A 25,366-nucleotide genomic window follows, 5' to 3' on the forward strand; every position below is an offset into this window, starting at 1 on the left:
CGCCAATCACGCAGCACACAAGCTCAAGCAACCGGAAAATTCACTTATCTACCAATCCCCATCAGCAGTGGAGACTAGGAACTTTACTGTATATGGTACTTGCCTGAACTTGGACTTGAACCCAAACCCTCTGAGAGTAATTCTACCAGACCCACAGAAGGAGAATAAGGATAAACCAGGAGAATATAAAAATAGCTGTAATCTGACAAGTTCAGAATCTGAAAAATATTTTTAGTGGGCATAATTTCAAATGCAGCATGCTTGGAAGTGAGAATATTTATGGATGAAGGTTGCCTTCATATGAGGCGTTCATATTCACCAGTGCATCGTGGCTAAATTTGAACGCAAAATTCAAAGGAAGATTTAATTCATAATTCTCATGCCCAGCAGATGGAGCCATATTTCTCATAATCTGCGTCTTCCTTTCCTGAACCAAGCAGTCATTGAAAATAAAAAACAACTGGAGGGGCTAAGAATCTGATACATAAAACAGGTTTATGGGTGTCTTGGGAGGTGAATGCCTGTGGAATCTGGAGGAAGTGTTGAGCCAATTGGAAAAGGCAGGCCTACGTTTAAAGTGAAGTGTGCTATCTTACTTCTCAGTGGATGATGTATGGAGCTTGGGACACTATAGAATCACACCCAGTTCAAGAAAAAGTAGAAACCAACAAACGTAACTCAGCTAGAGGCATATCTGGGATTACTGAAATATTATGATAAAATTCTTGCCAAATCTAGCAATCCTTTTAAGTTTTGCTTTTAGCCAATTGCTGAAAAATCTGTAAGTTACAAAGTTTCTCTGTAATCTGCAGTATCTCACTGTTTGGTATCCAAATCAAACCTGGTGCCTGGTTTACAAACTCTGTCCTGACACTCCCAGTACAAACTAAACTTGCTCCAACATCTCTGAGAGAAATTTCAGTAAATGCCCTCTCCTAGCCTGAGTCGAAAGAGCTGGGATGACTTTGTTGGGCTGAAAGAACTGGTTTTGTGCTGTTGTAAAATTCTATGGAAAGGTCACAAGACGAGCTGTGAAAGGTAATTGGGAATTTGTCTCCATCTGTGCTCAGACAGGACACTCGCAACTCTAGCAAAGGACTGAGTGGATGTTGGTTGCAGCTGAGGATATAAGCAAAGATCATTGGGAAATAAACGATTACTGCAAAAGAAATCAATTGTTTTCTGAGATTATGCTAAGAATATATTCAGGATTCAAGATTTCTTTATTGTATAGAACATGAAATTGTCTTCTACCTGCCATAAGGCAGACAAAGAGTCGCTGTTAGTATTGCCTGGGGCCATTTACAGTACGAGAGAAAGATAATAGAAAGGGAGTCCCTTCAGGGTCACTGTGTGTCCGCTGATTCGTCTCCAATGCTTTTGCAGCTTCTGCAGATGCACGGACCCTTGTTCGATCCATTGGCAATCCGAGTTCCAGATTCAAAGCTGCGACATGATCAGGAATCCTTCGTCGCCTGAGGCCCTTTGGGAGCCCTTCACTCATGCTATCGATCAATCTATTTGCAAACTCACCATGAAGTACCTTAAATACATTTCTTACAAAACTGTCGCAAGCTTTCAAAGCACTTGTTAGAGAAATATCTTCTCCAGATTTTCACTTAATTTGTACAATGAAACTTTGCCTGAACATGGATCGACTAATTGCTTTCTTTTGAATCCATTAAAATGGACTCCTTATTGTGAATTTTCACATTCTGTCTGTCTCATTTACCAACATCACAGTGTGAGGGATAAGGAATGGGAGGGCAAAAAGGCCATATTTTAATGGCAGTGTTTAATCACTGTCAATTCACACAGGAATGGAAAGGATCTATCGTTAAATGACTGAACATTTGCCGCTCCATTTGCTGAAGTGAATAGCTAATTGGGTGAAAATATATTTACCTTTTTCTCTTCAAAGGAAAGCTCCAGATTTTTTCCAGTGAGGCACAATTTACTGAACGGCAGGGGTCCAGAATGTAATTTTATTGATGCATTAAAAACTTAGCAGATGATTCTATTTAAGCTCATGCACATCATCCAAATTTCCATTCGTTAAGTGCATTATAGTCTCATGAAAAAGAATTATTTTGACTGTTCCATTGTTTAGCCTGGGGGAAGGGAAAAATGCACATCGATGGGATTCATTGCAATTCTGTGATTGTAGTCAAATGAAAATGCTCTTTCCTAGAAGGAAGGTATCTTTCACCATGTCTGCATTATGCTGAATACACACCAGATTATGCAACTGAATAGCAGTTTATCATTTTTTTAAACAGTAGACAATGAAGAGGGTGTACTTTATGGATTTTTGGACGCTGATCACGAAAATCACCTTAAAGTTTTCCTAACGTACCGTTCTTTAGATACATCCTATTTTTGGGATTTCCTGTGCTTTCCCCCTTCCCTCTCCATTCACAGAGCCATGCCACCTCCCTCTGCTTGCTGGTGCACCTAATACCTCCTGCCTTTGGGACTGTGCTCCTATCCCTGTTTCCCCCTCCCCCCCCATCATTTTGTTGAGTGCTTGCTTAAACGTTATAGAGTAAAGATGAAGTACACCATTCGACGTGGTGGGTTTCTCCAGTATTGTGTTTTTACATTTGTGATTTCCTGTCATATTTTAAGTCTATTTCAAACATACAACAGGTCCTTGAAAATTCACTTTCTGTATTCGCACTTGGACGTCTTTCCCTGCTGATCTTGGTGCAGTCAGTGACGAACACGGCGAAAGGTTTTACCAGGACATTGTGACCACGGAGAAGCAGTATCACGGCAACTGGAATCCATTGATGCTGACCGACTATTGTTGGACACTGATTGAGTACAAACGAAAATCAGCGGCAAAACATTTTTAGGTCAGTCGAACTAATGCAATGTGTCAGCGTCATTGTGCCATAAAACAGGCTAAATTCAGTAAGAGTTAATTTAACGTTTCTCCAAGTTCTAAAGGGATTAAAAAAAAGTGAAAAGCAGATGTACAAAACCCTGGATAGTACTCACAAAAATAGAACAAGTAAGCCACATGTACCTTAAAAATTGAAAGTTGTTCCAGAGATAGTAACGGTATCACGAGGTCGACAGCTATCCTGCACAACTTGGCGACTCTTCTCATTTCCTCTGTGAACCAGTAGCGGTAAAAGCTGTCAGTCCCAAGGCAGAAAATCTAGGTGCTATTTGAATGTACTATAAGACAAAACCAATGTGATATTTACAACAACTGAGCTGGAGTAATATGTACAACCCACGATAATATCAGTTTGTGAAAAATGATTGAATCCAGATCAGGCTTAAGGTAACAGGTTGACAAGGCAGGACAGCAATGAGAAGTTTCTACACTGAGAGGTAACAAATCTTCAGTATAATGGCAGTGTAGGCTTGGTTGCTGCATGTATCCAAGACATATTGTTGGATATTAAGTGAATCAAAGGATATAGAACTAGTGCAGGAAAGTGGGGCTGAGATAAATGAATAGCTATGGGTGGTGCAAGTGTGAGGAACCAATTGCATCTTCCTGCTTCAGACTCTTCTGCTTTTAAACCAATAGTGTTGGGCAGTCACAGATCTCAGGCAAGAATGTTGTAAGGCAGAAATTATCTATTTTAATGCATTGGTCACATAGATGCCAGATGGCTGAGCAGTAAACAGCTCTGTACCAGAACATCGGCTAATAACAATTCTCAGTCAAGAGCAACAGGTCTCACTCTATGAGCGTTGGGCACCAAGAAATCTCAGCTCTGAACAATAATAGTTACAGAGCCAAAGATTTTGTATTGGGTCTCATTGTCTCAGTGTTTGGTATGGGATGTGAATGATGTGGCTTGCTCAGCAGAGCCAGCTAGGTGTAGTTCCAGACTGAAGGCTGTGGTTGTTGGCTTGGGAGGCAATGTCATTGTTTTTTTCATATTTAGAGTGAATCTGGAAACTTTTGTGGAGACTTCTCTGGTGGTATTTTTCCAGTGCCTTGATGTGCCAGCTGGAGTTGGTTGTAACACAGAGACACATGGGATAGCAGGGATACCTGCTGCCAGGTATGAGTCAGGCCTGACATCTTATTCTTCATACACGTTTTTCCTCAATTGAATAAGGGCTGTGTTGTTGCATTGAAGAAGGTGGTGAATCTCATTACTAATGTCTGTCTTTACGAAAGGTCCCTCTCAAAATATGGGACAGAGTTCAATTTTTCCAAGGCTTTGCCATGAAACTAGGGGTAAGTCAGTGACCTTTGACTTGCAGATGTTGAGAATGAGATCAAACTTCTCATGTTTTTGAGAAGAAGACATTGATGGCTTGGCACTCAGCCTGAGTGCACGTAAATGGGCAGTTTGGATAGCATAGCAGTTAGCGCAATGCTATTACAGCACCAGCGACTGAGGTTCGAATCTGGCACGGTCTGTAAGGAGTTTATATGTTCTCCTCGTGACTGCATGGGTTTCCTCCGGGTGCTTCAGTTTCCCCCCATTGTTCAAAATGTACTGCCGGTTGTAGGTCCATTGGGCGGCACGGGCATCTCGTATCGGCCGAATGGGCCTGTTATCGTGTTGTATGTCTAAATTAAATTACATTGGAAATATTGTCTTCACACTGCAGCTTGATTATTGAGGTTCAGGTTACCATGGATCTGGAGCCCAGCCCAGTTTGAACAGTTTTCTATTAGCATTGAGGCTTAGCTCCACTTTTGACAAGAAGCAACATTATAACAGAAAGCATCGAGAGAAATGGTAGAATTTTAATTGACACCACTCTTTATGGAAATCATCCCAATTGTGTGAACTTATTAGAACTATGGAACACTGCAAAATGGAAGCAGGTTCTTCATCTAATCCATGCCAAACTATTCTTCTGCCCACTCCTATGATTAAGATCACAGCTGCCACTTGGTTATGAAGAAAATGTAAATTGGTAAGGAATATCTGCGAGTAGGCGGATTTATGGAGAATGGTCCCCAAAGAATTCAGTGAGTCTGAAGAATGGCCACATCGACTAATCGCTGTTGCTCCCAACAATTTTCCTGGAGTCATTGCGCAGTGAAGATTCCCCATGTTTCGAGATGAACAGAATACACAAAGCCATTCAGGGACCAGCTCATCGACCACTGGGAGAAGATGGATAAGAAGACCCTGGCATTGTCTTTCCTGGTGGTAGATAGAAGAGAGGTCCCTTTTTAGTCTTACTACCTCCAGACAGTTACAATTATAGCATCGCTAAGATCCCTGGTGATCCCTCGTGGATATGGCTTCATCATTTCTATCTTTTCCTGAAGCGTTGTTAGATTTAGTTGAGATTCTAGTTGACATCTGGACAGATAATATGGTTAGGAAGGGCTCAGAAGGGTATAGACTAAATGCAGGAAAATGAGACTAGTCCAGAGCTTGGTGAACAGGGCCGAGGGCCCTGTTCTGTGTTGTTTGTCTCTCTGGCTTTCTGCAATGTGGCCTTTTGACCTTGTCTATCAGGAGTGGCGTGCAAGGCTGGACTGAATGGAATACTGTGCAATGGAATCAAGGAGACTCACAACATATTTGCCTGCTACAAGGATTATTCTTTAATCTCTAGATAACTTGTGTTGAATGTTATGAAATATTTGTACAAGAATGAAAAAGGTATCTATAAAAATTTGGTTATCTAAAATTTAACTACATTCCTGACAATGGTACACTTGAAATGTTAGATAAACGTCTCTGTGTTATAATAGCTCAGTTAATTTTACTTTAAATCTTGGTGAGCAAATTATCAGACTACTTCTGCACTGACAAAATATATATGAAAAAGGCATAAAATGCAAAAATTGTCCAATTGGCACACACTCAGAAAGAAGTAGATCATCTCAGAGCCAATGAACTTCTTGTCAGATTTAAGGCAGGATTCCATTAAAATCCTGTAGCAAGGTGAGCGCCAAGTTTGGAAATGCATTAATTTGTCGACATGATTAAGTTTTAAAATGGGATTTAAGAATCTATTTTTAAAAAAAAATGCCTTTTCTAATTCAGTTGAGAAGTGATAGCTCCATTTTCAATAGTGGTTATTTTCGTTAACAACATTCATAAATTTACAATAATTAAATTATCACTGTGCTTTATAATCAGTTATGAAATGGGATCCCATTTTGTCACATAGGACTCAAATCGGAAAAGAACCACCTGATTTAGGCACAAGGCTGTGATCAGCAAGGGAGGACATGATACAATTCCAACTTAAAGCAATTAATGGCAAACTGCAATGTTGGAGAGCTGCTTACTTCATAACACTTAGGAACATAGGAAGTAGGAACAGGAGTAGGCCAAAAATGGCCCATCGAGCCTGCTCCGCCATTCAATACGATCATGGCTGATCTAATTTATGACCTAACTCCACCTACCTGCCTTCTCCTCATATCCCCTAATTCCTCTATCATGTAAAAATTTATCTAACCGAATTTTAAATATGTTTAATGAGGCAGCCTCAACCACTTCCCTGGTTAGAGAATTCCAAACATTCACTACTCTCTGGGAAAAACTATTTTTCCTCATCTCTGTCCTAAATCTACTCCCCCGAATCTTGAGACTGTGTCCTCTCATTTTAGTTTTCCCGGCCAGCTCAAAGAAACCTTCCTACATCTATCCTATCCTTCTTTCTTTTCTTTGGCTTGGCTTCGCGGACGAAGATTTATGGAGGGGTAATGTCCACGTCAGCTGCAGGCTCGTTTGTGGCTGACAAGTCCGATGCAGGACAAGCAGACACGATTGCAGCAGTTGCAAGGGAAAATTGGTGGGTTGGGGTTGGGTGTTGAGTTTTTCCTCCTTTGTCTTTTGTCAGTGAGGTGGGCTTCTTCAAAGGAGGTTGCTGCCCGCCGAACTGTGAGGCGCCAAGATGCACGGCTTGAGGCGATATCAGCTCACTGGCGGTGGTCAATGTGGCAGGCACCAAGAGATTTCTTTAGGCAGTCCTTGTACCTCTTCTTTGGTGCACCTCTATCTCGGTGGTAAAGGACTTTGGCAAATACTAGAGCGCCTCGGATGCCCCCCAAATTTCCTCAACATGGTTATCCAACTGCACGAAAACCAACAAGGTCGGGTCAGATACAGCAACGAGCTCTCTGAACCCTTCTCCATTAACAATGGCGTGAAGCAAGGCTGCGTTCTCGCTCCAACCCTCTTTTCAATCTTCTTCAGCATGATGCTGAAACAAGCTATCCTATCCATACCCTTCATAATCCTATATGTTTCTAAAACACCAGCTGCCTTTCACGATAGAATGCAAAGTTTTATCTTCTTTCAATATATTAGAGATTTCAGAAGATCAAAAGTGTCCTAAAGTCAAGAGCAGCAGCTGGAATTTTCAATGTGTAATAATCTCAGTTTTTGAAAAGTTAATCAGGAAAATCTCATTACAAATGTGACAGTAAATACACATCTGTTCTCTATTTATATTAATAAATGGTTTTCAATATATCTTCCCAAAATGCCTTTAAATCTTTGTCCATCTATGGGAATATTTATTGTCTTTGGATACAATATTGGGGTTGTTGGGCAGCAACAATATTATACTTTACATAAAAGTTTATTTACTGGATATGCCAGCGTATAAGGTGGGCTTTGAACGTTATGTCATCGCAAAACCAGGGGTCGTCTATTAGGGCAAGTATAAAACTTGAACCTTAACAGCGAAGTCTCAGCGCTCTCCCGCAGGGTCCATCTGCCCAGCCCGACTGCTGTTGGTTCTGTACAGGCTTTAGACGGCCTGTTAAAACTGCTGATGGTGGTTCACTTTAAAATACGCTGATAAAATTCAAATCTTTACTGGGTAAAGATTTAAAAATATTGTGACACCATCTGGTCAGTGGGATGGTTGATATAGGACTATTGGAGCAGTAAGACTTGGAGTAGGCAAACAGCGACTACAGCTCAAAACCTACATTTTAGTTGGAAATTCTGAGGTCGTCTCGTACATGAGTCCTCTTATATGGCAACATATAAGGTAACTGTGTCTTTTATTATTTATATTTCATCTTGCGCTAGTTAAAAATGTAAAATGCTTTCATTTGGCGGATAGGAACCTTCAGGGAGCCTTTGCCTCGGTGAAAACGTTTGCACTCTCTTGGGGTGAACATCAACAACTGTGTGGTCAATTGGAGGATAGATTGGCTGAGAACCTTCAAGCCCTCAGTTAGGATTTATGGAGTTAGGGAGAAGGTCACCCTAATGCAGCCTGTGCATTGATTGATAAGTTCTGGGAATTGGAACAAGAATCAGAATCAGGATTTTTTTTGTCATAAACAAGTCAAGAATTCGGTGTTGATGGCAGCATCATAGAGCAAATATATATTTTATAACCATCTTATGACATCACTATAAAAAATAAAATTAAAATAATAATAATTACAATAATAGTGCATGAAAAGTAAGGTTCATTGATCATTCAGGAATCTGATGGCAGCGGGGAAGAAGCTGTTCTTGTGTTGTTGATTGCTCGTCTTTAGGCACCTGTACCTTTTTCCCTGATGGTAGCAGAGTGAAGAGGGCATGGCCTGGGTGGTGGGGGTCTTTGAGGATAGAGGCTGCTTTATTAAAACACTGCCTTATGTAGATGTCCTCAATGGATTGAAGTCTGGTGCCTGTGATGTTGCAGGCTGAGTTAACAACCCTCTGGAGTTTATTCTTGTCCTGAGAGTTGGTGCCTCCATACCAGACAGTGATGCAACCAGCCAGAATGCTCTCCATGGTACACCTGTAGAAATTTACAAGTCTTCGGTGATGTAATGAATCTCCTCAGACACCTCACAAAGTATAGCCGCTGGCAAGCCCCCTTTGTGACTGAATCAATATGGAGGCTCCAGGACAGATCATCTGAGATGTTGATACCTAGCAATTTGAAGATCTTGACTCACTCCACTACTGAGCCCTCGATGAGTACTAGGTCGTATTCCCCTAACCTCCTGCTGAAGTCCACAATCATCTTCTTGGTTTTGCTGATATTAAGCTCAAGTTTGTTGTTACACCGTTCAATCAGCTGATCTATCTCCCTCCTGTACACATCCTCATTGCCGTCTGTGATTCTGCCAACAACTGTGGTGTCATTGGCAAACTTGTAGATAGCATTGGAATTGTGCCTGGCCACACAGTCATGGATGTATAACGAGTAGAGCAGTGGGCTGAGCACGTGTCCTTGGGGGTGCACCAACAAATGGAGAACATTAACTGCAAATTGAGAAAAAAAATCAACGTATGTCCACATTTGTCAAGAACAGGAGTCAATTTATTTTAGAAATTTTGCCACTCCATGCTGATATCAGTGTGAATTCTACATTTGAGTTATCTATGACAGCACTTATGTGTGGTACAGCATTTTGAACTCCTGATAAACCATGAGTATCAGAACAGGTCTTGCTGCAAAATACACAAGTGATTACATGATAATATTTTACAGCATTTGCTGTCTCTTAGTTAAGGTTCCCAGTCACTACTCTGAGCAGTCAAAAAAAGTAACTTCATGTGGAAAGAAAGTTAATCTTCCACATCATGACGCGATTTATGCACTTATTTTCAAAAGGTCTGAGCACAATGGAATTTTCCACAAGCAATTGGATCACTGCTTCCTCTTGTCAGAATAAATCATAATGATTAGTTAACGGAAGGCAAAGCAACTGTGTCAACCTGGAGAGTGGAGAACAGGGTATGAATTATGCATGGCAAATTTTGAGTGAGTTGATACCTCAAAAAATCTATAGAAATATTTGTGTTAAGTTATAGAATTCATATTGTTTCTCGGAGGTATATGACAAAACTCTCCGTTCAAACAAATTGCCAAGTCCATGCGGGAAGATTTAAAGTATAGAAGCCAAGAAATTCAGTGGCACTAGTGGAGAAGAAATGTTACTGCCTTGTGTGGCAATGGCCATACTGGTCCCGGGCTTAGAGCACCAAGATTCTGTGATACCCAAGGTCAAAGGTGGCTAAATCCTTTTTTGTTGTAGGCCACATACAGAAAAATATAAGGAGTCACGGGACAAACAATATTAAGCCCAGCAGTTTTCAACCAGTTACACTGCAAGAAAAATGGTGACTTTAGACGAGAAAACCCTGTACCATTGAAAATAAATTTTCTTTGCAAGACAGTAGTTTATTGATGTGCTCATATATTACAGTAGGCGTTTTTGTATCTGCTACTCTTAATTTAAAATAGAGTCTAACCATTGTTCAAAATGGCAGTGGCATCTAGTGTTGAAACTATGAAGTGCAATGTGCATACAGTGCAATTTATTGTTGGGGACCCTGTTCCAGTTGACAACTTAGAAATGGGCAATGGACTGCAGTTGGCCTGCAGGCTGTAGTTTGGCCACGTCTGCCAAAGGCACTCTTCAATGGATCTTGTTCATACAAAGAAGTGCCAGAAGGAAGGTTCCCAATATGTCTATGACCAGAGGAGATTGGATCACAAGGCGTAGATGATTTAGGATGTTGATTATGAGCCAGAACAATAAAATGATCACAGTTACAGTTTGGATTGGTCAGTTCCAGAGTTAGAGCTTTAGATTAGAAATTGAAGTCAGAATTGGAGGCAATCAGAGATTTGAAAACTGTCTGGGCAAGAGGGGGAACAGTCAGGGGACTTGGGGCTGATTAGGTCAAGGATAAACTCAGAGAGGAAGTTCTGAGCTGCCTCAATGAGTGATTGGAAAAGCAAATTGAGTCTTCATGGCTTGAGTTATGGGGGAAAAGAACAAAAGGAGAGGTTTTGGGTGGAGCCCAAATGTATGCTTTATGGAACAAGGGTGATTATTAAGGTAAACCATTTGAAATAAGGCTCCATCCAGATCCTGGTCTAGGAATTGCTCAGAGAAAACAGTACTGATGGGAGCACATCACAACGCGACAAGAGATTTACACAGGAAACAACATTCTTTCGAAGTGTCTAATGCATAAATTGCAATGAAGAACCAGAAGCACCCATAGTGGAACAAATTTATCACAATCATATTCCACTCTGGAAATAACTGCAGTATGAACAAGGTGCTACTAGTAAGAATTTCCATGCGGGCTTTATTTTTAAGAAATATTTCTACTGTTTGCAGATCCACACTCATTAATGACCACCCCACTGGCCTCAGTATCTTTAGGTTAAGGAGCTTAAGAGAACATCATTGTCTTCAATTTTTGGACTCATGATGGAAAGCCTACATTTCTTAGATGATGGAAATTAACAAGATCAGGTTGGTTATTTCAACAAAGGTACTTTAAGACAGTGGGCACCCATTAATCTGCTTCAGGATATGCATGTGTGACGGATTATGTTATATTTTATATTGTATATAGATATAGAGATAAATTGTAGGTTTTTTTGTGTAGGTCATAAATAAACACAAACATTTCACCACACAGATCTCATTTAAAATGTCAGAGCTCTGCTCAAGGCAGACAATCCAGGCTCCCAGTGCCTTTGTAAAGACGATGGAAACTGCTTTGCTGAAGGACTTCACAAGTAGGTGTTAATTGGACATGTTGTGGAGGTATGGATTATTGTTTTGGAAAGCAACAGATGAACGAACTCAGAAGATTGGGTCTCGTGCCGCAATTTGTCTGAAGGCAGTTTGCTGTTCGAAGGAGATCATGTGGTTTTGCAAACAGAGAGAGGGAGAGAGAGAGAGAAGGGAGACCAATCAGGTTTCTCTGAGAGAGAGAGAGAGAGATAGAGGGGGAGAGAGAGAGAGAGAGAGAGAGAGGGAGACTGACTACTGGTTTTATGCAGTGACTTTTGGAAGCTTGTTTGAAACCTCATTTTGAAGCCTGTTCAAAGCCCTTGGGGTCCATACAAGAGGAGATGGCTGGCTGTATAATGTTTCACCTGAGATAAGGGCAACAGAAAAGGAACTCTGTGGTGACCTGAAAGAAAGCGGTTATCATTTGGAAAACCCTGATGGGGCAAGTTTCATCAACAAGACACTGAAGTGGCTGATCAAAAAGCATAAGTTGTGGGTGTCCAACGGGCAACAAATCTCTCTCTGAATACCAACAAGAACCTTCCAGAGCGGTAACCATTTACCTTTCAAGCACTCAAGCCTGGCGAACTTCATAAATGTTAAATTCTGTGCACTGTATAAGAATTGCCTGCAACCAGTGAACTTGGAGGAGTGAGAAGTGAGATTGGACTGTGAATCAAAGAACTTTTCTGAACTTACACACACATTACACACACGTGCACTTAGAATTAGAAGGGGGGTTATGTTAATAGTTGTAAGTTAAAGTTTGATCCTGTTTTCATGTTTAAAAGTAACTTTTGTTTAAGTAACCATTTGTCTTGGTGAATTTTTATTGCTGCAGGATTGAGGGGTCCTCTAGGCCCATCACACATGGAGATGGAAAATAACAACTGGCCTTATAATGCAAGGAAATTAATGAAATGAAGGAAACATCCAGCTCAGAAAAAAAGACTCATTGTGTCTTTGAAGGTTTATTATCTCATCACCATGAAATTACATTGTGTCATGTTTTACATAATTTAGACTAGAAGAGTTTAATCTATACTTTATCTACACATTAACACTTTTGCCTTTTTCTCTGGGAGTCATGCGATTTTTATGAAAACTGTACAAAACTGATATTTTAACGCAGCTAACACTGGCAGACAGACGGAAACACTTCTTGTACTCAATCTACACATTTTAGGATAACAAATAATATTTAAACTTAAAAACATAAAATAATATCTTAAACATATCATTTACAATAAAGACTCAGAACACATTCATCTTTACATTGGCAATTTGACCCCAGCAAGGATGCTCAAGGCGACTGAGTTCATGTGTGGTTTATGGGCCTTGAAGTTTGGCGATGTGTCGCTGTGTCACTCAGTCATTGTACCCACTCCATCTAATGAAGGTTAACTTTCATTTAATAACCACACATTTTCCCATTTTCATTCCTATGTTTTACGAGGGACTACGGTGTTTTTCATTCTGTACATCTCAAAATGCAACCACAAATCATATGCTAAATTTTGAAATGGAAACAGCAAATATTACAAATATATTTCAAGTTAAGTGACAGGTGTTGAGAACTTGGAGGGAAGTTTTTTTGAGACAATAAAGCTAAGATAACTGGATTACTGTATCCTTCCAATCTGCCACATCAATTAAAGTACAGCAGCTTTTCAATGTGAAGACAACAATTATTTTCTGCAGTTCAATAGTTATTTTCAATAAGTTGAAGTACATTAGAGAATTGATTCTTCAAGATAATTTCACCCGAGGTTTTGCCCTTAAGATAGCAACACCCTCACATTTTACACAATTATACATAACAGCAAAACGCAAGTCCTATTTTTCCTTTGACCTTCCAGACTTTCTCGACAAACAGAATGTCACGACCGGAACCACACCAAGCAAATCCCATTCTCTCATGACTGAATGGGATCTTTTGGCCCATCCTGGTCATTAAATTCTGATGAGCTGACCACTGGTCTTGTGTAAGGAGCCAAACATCAGTGGGAAAGTCCAAGGGCTACAGCAGCTTTAAATGACAGATCAAAAGCAGAGATCTGAATCAAGTTACCTTTATATGTTTCAATAGAATACAGTTGCCTTCTAAGATATTCCAACTAGACAACAATTAAAACTATTAGAATGCACATTACATGTGAAAAAGTATTAAGCAGTTCAGGCTGCATTGTATTAAATGCCCTATTAATCACAACATGCACAGACAGTAAGATAAAAATAGAAAAAATTACTACGGATGTATTCTGTACAATTAATATTAAATAGTTTTATACTAACAAAGACATTCTTTCCAGTCAGTCCTTTAAGAAACAGGCAAATGGTTTCTTCTATTCCGACTTTTCCTTCTGTCAATGAGGGCTTTTAGTTTCGAATGGTCTATTCTAATTGATTGTCTCCCTCCATTCTGTCTCTGCTTGTGCCAGCTCTCTTTACAGTATTTATTGATTGCCTGCATTTCTGAGTAACTGAATAGTCCTACCAGATCCTTGTGAAGGACCTGCAAACCACCCAAGTTGTTGGCAGCACTCCAAGGCCATGGTGTCCCTTTGTTAATAGTAGGGGAAACCAATTCTGGATCAACAACCTTCAGTTTGACCTTGGCCACAGTGCTTTTAAAGTTGTTCTCAGTGGAAATGCAATGATAAAGCCCATTATCATTGTTTTGGACAGAACGAATCAGGAGGCCATGCTCAGTTACTAGAATTCTGTCATCTTGCTTCACCTGTATGGAGAGAAACACTTATTTAAAATATTGTGCAGCTTAAGGCCAAAGGACACTCTGAACGGATCATACTATAACATGGGACCAAGGCTTAAATTGCTGTCGCCTGGGACTGTACTCGCTGGAATTTAGAATAATGAGAGTAGATCTTACAGAAACATATAACATTATGAAAGACATAAATAAGATAAAGGTTCCATCAGTACGGGACACCAGAACTCAAGATCTCAAGATTCCTGGTAGCAGATTTAGGGATGGAACTGCTTTTCCAGAGGTGGTAAATCTATGGAATTCACTGTCCATTGAAGCTGTGGAGGTGACCTCTGTAAATATATTTAAGACAAGGTTGAATAGATTTTTGCACAGTAGGGGAATTAAGGGATATGGGGAAAAGACCACTTCCCTGGAAACCAATCCCTCTTGCTATTGGACAAGGTTGGAAGTTGGCTACAGATATGGAATGACAATAACACAACTAAGGAAGGAAAGTCCATAAATAAGTTTACAGAATTGTCAGTAGTCCATCAAACTAAAGAAGTAAAATGCACCAAATTCTCACTGCAATTCAATGTTTTCCAATGCAACTTGTCAATGGATGAATGCTTGAAGAGATTATCTAGCCTTTCTCAACAGTGAACACAAGGGAGAACAACAGCAATCTTCATCTAGTTGGTATCTTCAATGTTGAAAAAATCAGCCTCATCTCCACAGAAAGTGTACTGACAATAACCACACCAGCAGTGCGAATATAAGACAGCTTTAAAAACTAATATGTACACTAAGAGGTCTTGTCTCTGCAAGACGAACCTGGAAGGCTAGACTGTAGCTCTGGACTGCTTTATATACAAGGATGACCCCTGGTGACCTAATGGTGTAATTACATATCACCACAGAAAGAACCCAACAGACAAAACCCAACATCAAAAGGGATGACGAAAAGTGTGTCACATCAGTGAGAGCTACCCCTTCCCCATCACTTCTCAGATTTTCTCACTTCTGCCTTCCTACCCACATCCACCTATGACTTCTTGCCTGTTGGCCTGTGCTCCCCCCACCCCTTCTTCCCTCCTGCTCTCACCTTTTTATTCAGGCGTCTGCCTTGTCGAAGGGCTTTTTGGCCTGAAAAACGTAGGTTATGTACTTTTTCTTCCTTTGGACACTGTGTGACTTGCTGAGTTCATCCAGCACTTTTGTACATTACAATGTTAAGGTATGTTAGGTTCAAGGGGCTGAGAAAGGTGAAGGAATGGGAAAACACAAGCAAATGTTCATTATTAGGAGAGATTAAATGACAAAAGAATTGACCGAGTCATGAAAGAGGCTGAATAGCAATTGATTGGTCCAGAACAATTTGAACAGAAGAAAAACAAAATCTGAGATCACTGTAAAATGAAGAACACCAGAACTGATGCCAGAAATACGAGCTGTGAAGTTGGAGCTACTGATTCGCTCCTTTGTGGTTCACTGAAAAAGAACTGTAACTGATGAAAACACGCACCTCCTTTCTTCTATCATTTGGTTTCTGCAACAGCCATTTAATGGAAGCTTGGGGTGACTTTGTGGTGCATTCGAGGAAGGCAGTGCTGTTTTTCACTCCGTACTGAAGAGTTTCCTGAGCATTTCTGTACGCTGAAATGAATCCATATTTTAATAAACTAAGTACACTTTACACATGAAAACTTGAAATGTGAATGCAGAATGCCAAATTGTCCTGGATCTTTTGGACTTATTTTTTTTCATATGGGACCTTCCAAAGGCCTGTCAGGTGGACCACATCAATCAACAGCTTCACAACCAGACAGGACCTCTCCTTCAACTCTTGGAGATGATCCAGGTTTCTCCAAGTGCAGAATAATCCTTTCCCTCAAACTTTTCTACCAACAATTTCCCTTTGGTTGAATATAATTTATAAAGGAAAATGGCAGTTCTGAAAATTGTTTCTAATGAATTCTAGTTGAATTCATGTTCCTTTTACCAGAACAGGTGCTGATCATTTTATGGGAGTTAAGTATAAACAACAAAGCTACTGAATAAAAGGAGACAAAATTTGTACAAAACGAGGGGACATTTCATGCCCATTATTTTTCTTAAATACATTGACAAACCAACAATTTAAATACGTTGGTAATTGACCATTCTGATTGCTTTTTTTTCTTCCCAGTTACGGCAACATTTTTATATTTCTTTCTTGAAACAAATTTAACGAATATTCTACAGAGATATTTGAATCATGTCAAGGACGGTTTCCTTCAGACTCTGAGTTTCATATTTTTTCTTGGAAATAGGATAAATTAAATATCAAATGGTGAATAAAACTGAGGCAGGTCCCCTGACATTATTTGCTGCAGAGTATTGATTATAAATTTAATCTATTCTTTTAGTTTGTTTCTGGTATCCAATCAACCATTTGGCAAGTGGGTTAATAAATCTTTCTGGGTGTCATTCGCCATTATGTCTACCCATGTCACCAAAACAACGACCAATGAGAACTGACAGACTAGAACAGGTCACTTTTCTACAAAGGCCTAGTCCAGTTACGGATCAGGTGATACAATACCTTATCATGAAGTTATTACAAATTTTCAGAACAGTTCATAGTGGAAGAGCTTGGTAATATTAGATGGCGAGGAGAGAGAGAAAAAAACTTCCAAAGAAAGGTAAAGAATTAAAGAGCTTGAAAGAAAAAAACTCCAGAAGGTTGAATGTCTGTAATCTCGCTATCTGAAGGTGGGGATGATAAAGGCTGAGAAACTAATTTACAGAATAGTTTTGGTTTTCAGGTTTCCAACATGGTCAGAGACAGACACTCCCCTGTATCCTTAAAACAGGAGCAAACCACTTAACATACAGTTCACTTGGTAACTTCACATGGGCAGATGTCGGCCTGAAAGTGCAGACAACTTTCAAACACGGCTTCATAACATGATTTAAAAGCTGATCTCTTTTAAAATCAATGGAATTGCAAGAGAATGGAAATCTGAGCACTTTTATGTGATAAAGCAATATGGGAATGTTAAGTTCACTTAGAAGGGATTCTTTGTGGTTTTATGAATGCATGGAATTTTTGTCTGGCATGCAAGTAACATTTGCTCATTATTTATGAGGTAGACAATTCTTGGATCATTTTCTGGATTATGCTTTGTTTGTCATATACTTTTATATTTTTTGGCTGCCTGCTTGGAAGTTGTATCAAAATGGGTTTTAATATTTTTTTTAACCTAGTCAAAAACTTCCAGCCATGCCATAGAAAGGTAATGAAAATACAGAGAGTTGCAAGGCTGAACCTTGACAAAAAAAAATGCTGCAATAAGATCAGAAAAATGAGTTTGTTCAGCTTTGTGGAAAGCCTGATATAAGTCCAATTGAGAACACCCACATATGAGTGTTGGGAGAATCTGAATAACTGAGGCACAAATGATCAAGGAAATTTACTACATTGCACTGATACCCTCAATTCATTCAGATGCCAACACTGAGGCAACGTGATAGTCTGAATGTGGATAACAGGCACATCACAGCAATGACAGAGCGCACTCCAGGGAAAAAAAAACTGTCCCCAAAATAAAAACGGGAAAAACCTGTTCACTATCACTTTGAACTGACTGGGCAAGTCTGTCTCACTGATGTGGCACCTGTTTATGTGGTACAGTAAAAGTCTAAAAATCCAGGTGCCAGAAATCCAGACCACCTGTGAATCCAGACTCTCAAATTTTAAAATTTAGCGGGCTTTTTTTTTTGTCCACGTATGCGTAAGCACCACAGATCTACAGCGGCAACAAGTGACCTCACATAATACAGGTAATCTTATCACCGAGAAATTATTTTGTAACCTGTATTTTTCTTTTGCATTGTTCATTTTAAGCATAATTTTGGGTTTGGACTCTTTCTTGAGGCAAAGGAGGGAAGGGCTGGGAGACCCCAAGAGGTAGTAGGATAATGAAGGTGGGGAGATGTAGGGAAGGAGACCATAGGGGCCAGGGGGGCGTAAAGGGCAGATGGAAACAGTCGAACTGCATGATTGGTGTTAGGCCAGTCAGGTGGAATACGATATGCTCTTAGGTTTGCATTTGCCTCACCCTGGCAATGGATGAAGCAGAGGACAGAAACATCTCTGCGGGAATGGTGAGAGGGATTGAAATGGCTGGCAACTCCAGAGATGCACATGGCATTTGAAGACAGGCCACAGGTGCTTGGCAAAGAGGTCACCCCCATCTCCATTCGGTCTCACCGATATGACCTCCTCCACCTCAAGAGCCCGAATGCAGTGAACTAGGTTAGAGGAGGTGCAGGTGAAATGAAGACTGGGCAACCGTCCACTTCTACTGTTATCATTCCCTCTATCCCTAGTCATCTCCTCCTGTCTTCCCTCCACCTCTCTCGCCTTCATTTGTCCAGTATCCTACCACCTCTCGACTCCTCCAGAGTCCTTCCCCACTATCCCACCAAAAAAAGGTCCTGATCCAAAAGGTCCAGCATCCATTCCTCTCCTTGGATGCTTCCTGACCTGCTAAGTTCCTCCAGCGTTCTTTGATTTACTCAGAGTTGCAGCCTGACGTTCCTGTGTTTCTCTCAATGTTAACTAATATTTAGGTTAAAAAAAAATTCCTAAAATTAACCTTTTTTCAGATACCAGAAGTACAATGAATAAAAATGATGGGACTGGGATTTGCTTATGGAGGAACAGGGGTGAGATGTTCTGTTAAATGTGTACATTTTTCTGATTAAACTGGGGATTGTTGTGAATAGTTCTGATTCAATGTTGTGAATACAGTAAAACCCCTGATATCTGGCATTTATGGGGATTGGTAGATACCGGTTAAATGAATTTGCCAGTTGCTGGAGATTGTGTATTGTGTAGACTGCCGAACTGACGGCTAGGTGGTGCCAATTTTAAACGTTCACATCTTTTACCTATTTATATTTGATGATTTTTTTTGCCGGTTTGTTGATAACGGGGATTTTACCATGGTACTAAGAAGGACGCGGAAAAAAAAAGCACAGTTGGCACTGTGAAGATTTACCGGCAAGGGCTTTTTTATGCAGTAAATAAATGTGATGGATACATTTAAAAAACGTGAAAGGGTTTGAATCAGATGAGAGAAAGGAGATGCTTTCTCCTGCAGGCCAGACAGGTTTGAGGACCTGTAAGTGTAAGATGGTGACTAATAAATACCACAGGTATTTCAGGATGAACTGCATTGTCCAAGGAGCAGTTAGAAAGTGGAACGCGTCACTGCAAAGAGGATCTGCGTTTCCAACATCAGGAGTTAAGGAAGTGTCAAGTGATCGTAAGGGAATAAAAAGACTTGTTGAGGGAGTTAGAAAAAACCGAGTGGGAAGTTCATGTGAAGCAAAAAATGGCATGCATTACTGCCCCACCCCCAATATAAGCATGTTAATCATTACATATTGCCCATACTCTTGTCAGATTTCAAATTTCCAACCTTCATCACTGTCATTCATATTAAACCAAACGTTATTTCATAATAATCAATTTAATCATTGGATATGTCAAAGCAGCACAGAAATGTTAATGACTTGAGGCCATAATTTTAAGGTGAGAAGGGAAAATTGAAAGGAGATTTGCACGGTAAGATTTTAAAAATCCAGAACGTGGTAAGTGCGTGCAACCTGCTGCCTGGGGACGTGATGGAAGCAGATACCACAGTGATGTTTAAGGGGCATCTCAACAGACACATGAAGAGGCTGGGGATAGACTATTTCAGACAGCTAGGATTGGTTTAATTGGCATCATAGGTGGAAGGGGCTGCTCCTGTTCGATATTTCATTCAATGATGAGGAATCTGAAATGTTCTATACCTAATTCCACCCTCTAAATGACTCCCAAGATCTCTGTTGTATCCTGAATAGCAGAGGGCAACACTCACCTTTCAGGTTAAAGCCTCTACACTGGGTCATTGGGTTGCCATGTCTCACATCCTGCCTGCGACTCCTCCTGCAATACAAGCACAAAAAGAATTTTGATGGAGTTTGATCTGTGGGTATTTTTGACCACATCATAAATAGTCATGAGGGCAGCAGAGATTTCCCATCTGCACAGCAGATTTCCTCAGGACAATTTCGGCAGAAAGTTGCACGTTTCTACAGCAGACTTCAGCCCTGACGCAAAGGATAAAATCTAACTTGCTGCGCACGAACAAAAAGTTGTTTTCCTTGAAGCAAACCAGTTTTGGTCCATCAATGCAGCAGAATTCCAAGAAAGACAGTGCTGTGGCTTATTAATCTTCCAGAATATTCTTGCTCAAAAGGAGAACTTAATTTGTGTTGAGCACATTGACAATGTGGTGAAAAAGATGCAGGGACCGGATGTCTCGTGCAAGTGGATCACAGTAGAATCTATAATACTTGGAGTTCAATCAACTAGAAACCCAAACAACCAGCAAAAAAAATTCGAGGAAATAAATTAAAAAAATGAAAATAAATAAAATTTTAAATGAAAGTTGAAATAAAAATTTAAAATTGTAAAAGTAAATGTTCTCTGAAGCTACACACATCCCCTCAGTGAAAATGGAGCAAACAGCCAGCGGAGTGTCCCGGTTGTACCCCACCTGCAGCAGCTGTTTGAATAAAGTTGTGTTTGAATAATATGGCGGTGCCCAGGATGAAGAGCCGGTCGATGCCGCTCACGGCTGGGGAAACTCTTCTGAAGTGTCTCCCTATCCCTGCCTAGTAATTATAATTAGATATATTAGTAAGGCTTTATCTGTAAACTTGCTGGAAGGAGGGTTAATTATGACGGCAGCCTGGTTAGCACAGCGGCTGTCACAGCTCCAGCGATAAGGGTTCAAATTTAAATTTTGTAAATTACGGGATTTACCTGATTAAAATGAACCTCACATAATTAAAGATTACAAGACCGATTCTTTTCAAATTACTTTACATTTTGCACTGTCTTTTAAACTGTGTATGCTTAATGCAGGTGTATTAGTTAGGCATTGCAACAGTGTATCCCATGCAACCGGAGAATTCACATATCCAGCATCTGCAATCCCCATAGGTGCTGAAATAATGGGGATTCTACTGCATTAGGAAGGCTTCAATCCATCTACAGGGAGTGCTGCAAGGAATGATTTGTCTGCCTCCTCAATTCAAATGCAGAACCTGTCAATTAATGAGCCAACTGGGAACTTATCTGTGTTAATTGAACAGATTGGTGAAGCAGGATTCTGGCATTACTTGAAAATCCTGAGCCTGTAATTAAGTATCTTATTACTTCTCCACTGCATCTGCTGTCCTTGCTAAAAAAAACATTTCATTCTCATCTCCTCCATAAATCTGTGAATGGGGACGTGGGAAGAGAATTATTTCACCGAAGTAAAACTGGAAAAGAATCATCCATGGATGTGATGTGCTGCTTCGATGTTTGATGCTCCCCTCACAGATTGCACACCTATTCAGAAACTCGTGAGAAGCAGGGCCATTTCCCCAGGGCTGGTGACTACACAATTCTTTTATGAGAGTGAAAGGCCCATTTAAAATCAGCAGTAGCGCTGGGGGGGGGGGGGGGGGGGGGAGTGGACAAACACTTAATGATTGTTTTATGAGCTTGTCCCTCCCTTTGCCATTTCATCATTGCAGTCTTGCTTTCACAGAGTTTGTTCCCATGAGCTGCCCCAACTGTTCGGGACCAAGATTGTGGCCTTAAAAGCCTCTGATTTCACAGGCAAGTCATCCAGCGACCCCCCCACCCAGTTGCATCAGGTATCTGGAAGGGGACTGGTCCAATAGTCTTAAAGAAATTGGGGCGGCACAGTTAGCGCAACACCATTATAGCACCAGTGACTGGGGTTCGAATCAGTGTTGTCGGTAAGGAGTCTGTACATTCTCCCTGCGTCTGCGTGGGTTTCCCCTGGGTTCTCTGGTTTCCTTCCACCGTTCCAAACATATAGGGATGTAGGTCAATTGGGCGGCGTAGGCTCATGGGGGCTGAAATGTCCCGTTACTGTGCTGTAAATTTAAATTTACATTTCTTTCTGAGCTGTGAACTTCCTTGGGTCAATGGGTTTACTACAGCTAGTTATTATCATAATAGATTGCGATCTTTGAGACCATAAAGCACATACATATTATCCTTAAATTGAAGGGTCTACTTCTCACGTCATTTGATTGCAGAATACTCAGTGAAGGTTTTATTAATCCACCATGCAGCATTCGCTGCAAAAAGGGAGTTGTTGGAGGAGCTCATGGAAACTGGCAGCATCCATGCAGGGAAGTGGAGATTCAAAGTTTAGGCCGGGCATTTTGACCGCCAGCGAATCATTCTGGTTCCACGCCCCAGCATCACCAATTTCCTGTGTATCTGTGCAACATTCGCTGTGTCACTCACCTTTTGCCAGTTGGATAAAACCTGGAGCATGATTTGCCATCCCAAGCGCAGTAAGGGTCTCTAGCCAAGCAGCAGTCAGCACATGCTGCACCATAGATGTGGCAGCGATGAAAGGACACCTGGATAATCCCCTCATCAGAGCTCACATACAGTTGTTGCTGAAACAAAAAGAGGATGAATGGTGGTTAATTTTCACTGAGGGGATGTGCGTTGTTTCAGAGAACATTTACAATTTTAAATTTTGTGGCTGTTTATGCTCACGTGGCCGACCATAAATGCGTTTGTGGTGATGCTTCTGAGCTGTACCTTACTTTTGAAATTCAGTAATGCTAACTTGAATAATTTATTTAATCAAAATGTTAAATTTAGTTCAACAATACCATGTACTTTTGTCTTGGCAATTTTATTAATTACAGAGTTGACATGCTCTTTTTTTCTGCATTTAATTCTTTGGTAAACCACTCGGATCATAATGTTCTAAAGTGTACTTTCATACGAAATAATGGAAATCTGTCCGATGAGTATCAGTAAATTCACTGGTGAATGATTTCACATTCCTTGCTTGAATTTTCTGCATGGCATGACCAACCATGTCAGCTTTTCGTTATTTTCGAGTGAATGCTAAATGATTTAAAAAAAACATTTTGTACTGATTTCAAAAACAACATTATGACTGTGTTACATCAGCGACAAAAGATTTTATTGAGAGGAATTTAGCTTAAAAGGCAAGGTCATACATTTAAAGAGACTATGTGGATAAAATAAAGATTTACCTTTTTGGATGAAAGCTTCATGGTTGTGATAGCTGATTGATTCTATAAAAATAAATATAATTATACTCGTTTTAATATGCTTGGCAGATCTGCAAGTCGGCATATTAGGAAATCTCCAAAGTCATTTTTGTCATTCTACAAATAGTGAACTTGATACAACTTTCCTGTTTGAATTTTTTTATTGACTCATATGTTCTTTCGTGAACTATTTTTTAATGTTGATACACTGCTGAGGTTAACTAGCCATCAAATGAACAGCAGTTATTATGTTTTTTTGGTTTCAAATTGTGCACGAGCTAGGCTCTCAGCCTAAGTTGGTTTCAAACAGAATGGGCCTGATGGTCAACTCATGGACAAATAGAATTTAGTGGACGATCCAAGTGTGATCACAGCAAATGGAAGCCCACAATCTACCCCACTGAACACATCCTGCCCTCTCTGGTCTTCTCCTGCACAAGTTTAATGACAATTGTTAGAACCCTTGAAATGACACTTGAAACTCAAACTACAACTTCTGCCGCCATGGTCACCGTCCTGTATGTTGTCGCTTCTGCTTTTCTTTCTTAATGGTGGGGGATGGTGTCCATCCCATTTATGGGGTCCTGCAACTGTCTGCTGCTCCCCCAGAGTCTGCAACCCTGTGTTGCTGCCGAGCATCTTGCGCGTAAACCTCTCAGTTGCAGGATTTCAAAATAATACACGATTGGCTCCTTTAACAGGCCACTTAAAGCCGGTATGGAGCCACCAACATTAGGACTGGGCGGTAGAATCCTTCAGGGTAGGGTACTGCAGCACTGCAGCTCTGTCGGTGCCGTCAACATTTCACGCCTGAGTCCTTTGACAAGGTTAATCCAGCTTCTCTTCAGTTTAAAAGTCAACATTAAAATGTAGTCAATTTTGAATCTCAGTGGAGCAAAGTCTTTTGGAGGAAAGTAGGCAAAGGTGAAGGTCTAAAAAGTAAGAGCGGAGAAGAGAAATGGAGAAGGCAACCAAGTGACAAAGAGAGGTCCTTCTTGCCTCCATCCCTTAGTGAATTGTGGGAGGGCATATTTTGGGAATGACAACAGGGGAAGGGGACAGGAAGAAAACGGGGTTGGGGTGAGTAGGTCAGAGGGAAAGTGAAGGTGTGGTGGTGAGAGGAGGGAAGGTGAAGGGGATAGTGAGAATAAAAAAGGGACGTGCCGGGAGGGAGATGGTGACAAGAGGAACCACAGAGGAGATGGATCCACACTTGCCCTCCTTTCACCAGCCTGATGCAAACGGCACACTTCCTGTAGGCAATCACACACAAGGTTCCAACTCCTTCCAAACAGGGGGGAAAAACAAAATCTAACAGCTAAATAGAACAGAGCATAGAAAGAGATGAATAGAGTTAGAGGGAGAGACAGAGAAGCAATAGGACAAAGAAAGACATCAGGGATTGACAGTATATCTTAAACCTAGTTCTATGTTGGAAATTATAGATCTGTTCATAATTTCTTGACTCCATTTTAAATTATGGCCTCTAACCTTCATCTCACTGATCTGGGAAAGACTCTTCCATGCAGCTTGAAATAGATTTAAGCTGGACTAAAATAAAATTCTCGCCATTTCCAGGCCTCTTTGCAGCAAGCAGGTAATTCAACCCCTGACCCGTGCAGGTCTTCCATTCATACTAGAACACTTTTCCATTGTAAAACTACGTCAGATGACACCAATGCAGGACCCGAATTCTTGTACAGTATAACTCAGCCTCACTGGTCTGAAAAGCAAACATTCGTATGATGTTCATAACAAGCAGTTTGCTTGCCTGAAACCTGTGTCAATCAAAGGGAAAGCACAACTTGCTGGAGAAACTCATCAGGTCAAACAGTGCACTTTATGTAGCAAAAATAACGTTCTGGGCTTGAGCCCTTCATCAAGGCATGAACAAAATATAGACAGGCACCTGAACAAAATGGTGGGGGGGGGGGGGGAGGAGCACAGGCCCACAGGCAGGAGGTAATAGGTGGATAAGGCAGGGGGGGCACAACAGCAAACAAGAGGCATGGGGATGGCATTTTACATTTTAA

At 40.6% G+C, this 25,366-nt stretch overlaps 2 protein-coding genes and 1 long non-coding RNA gene across 17 annotated transcripts in view; 2 read left to right on the top strand and 1 right to left on the bottom strand.

The window, feature by feature from the left end:
* cd36 (CD36 molecule (CD36 blood group)) overlaps positions 1-1,705 on the top strand; it is a 36,455-nt gene extending 34,750 nt beyond the window's left edge. For all 3 annotated transcript variants that reach the window (XM_069909236.1, XM_069909235.1, XM_069909232.1), the window contains exon 13: positions 1,387-1,705. In XM_069909236.1, the coding sequence (XP_069765337.1) occupies positions 1,387-1,594 (208 nt within the window). In that variant the 3' untranslated portion in view covers positions 1,595-1,705. The remainder of the gene's footprint in view (positions 1-1,386) is intronic.
* Positions 1,706-2,578: 873 nt separating this feature from the next.
* Positions 2,579-13,768, top strand: LOC138748551 (uncharacterized). The gene is made up of 3 exons (XR_011348144.1): positions 2,579-2,858; positions 11,051-11,188; positions 12,297-13,768. It is a non-coding gene; the product is annotated as an uncharacterized lncRNA (long non-coding RNA).
* Positions 12,411-25,366, bottom strand: part of sema3c (sema domain, immunoglobulin domain (Ig), short basic domain, secreted, (semaphorin) 3C) — a 270,171-nt gene continuing 257,215 nt past the window's right edge. For all 13 annotated transcript variants that reach the window (XM_069908944.1, XM_069908945.1, XM_069908943.1 and 10 more), the window contains 5 exons: positions 23,316-23,357; positions 22,543-22,700; positions 20,084-20,151; positions 15,694-15,824; positions 12,411-14,195 (listed from right to left, as the gene is read on the bottom strand). In XM_069908944.1, the coding sequence (XP_069765045.1) occupies positions 13,776-14,195; positions 15,694-15,824; positions 20,084-20,151; positions 22,543-22,700; positions 23,316-23,357 (819 nt within the window). In that variant the 3' untranslated portion in view covers positions 12,411-13,775. The remainder of the gene's footprint in view (positions 14,196-15,693; positions 15,825-20,083; positions 20,152-22,542; positions 22,701-23,315; positions 23,358-25,366) is intronic.

The sequence above is a fragment of the Narcine bancroftii genome, chromosome 13 (genome assembly GCF_036971445.1).
Source record: "Narcine bancroftii isolate sNarBan1 chromosome 13, sNarBan1.hap1, whole genome shotgun sequence".
Lineage (NCBI taxonomy): Eukaryota > Metazoa > Chordata > Chondrichthyes > Torpediniformes > Narcinidae > Narcine > Narcine bancroftii.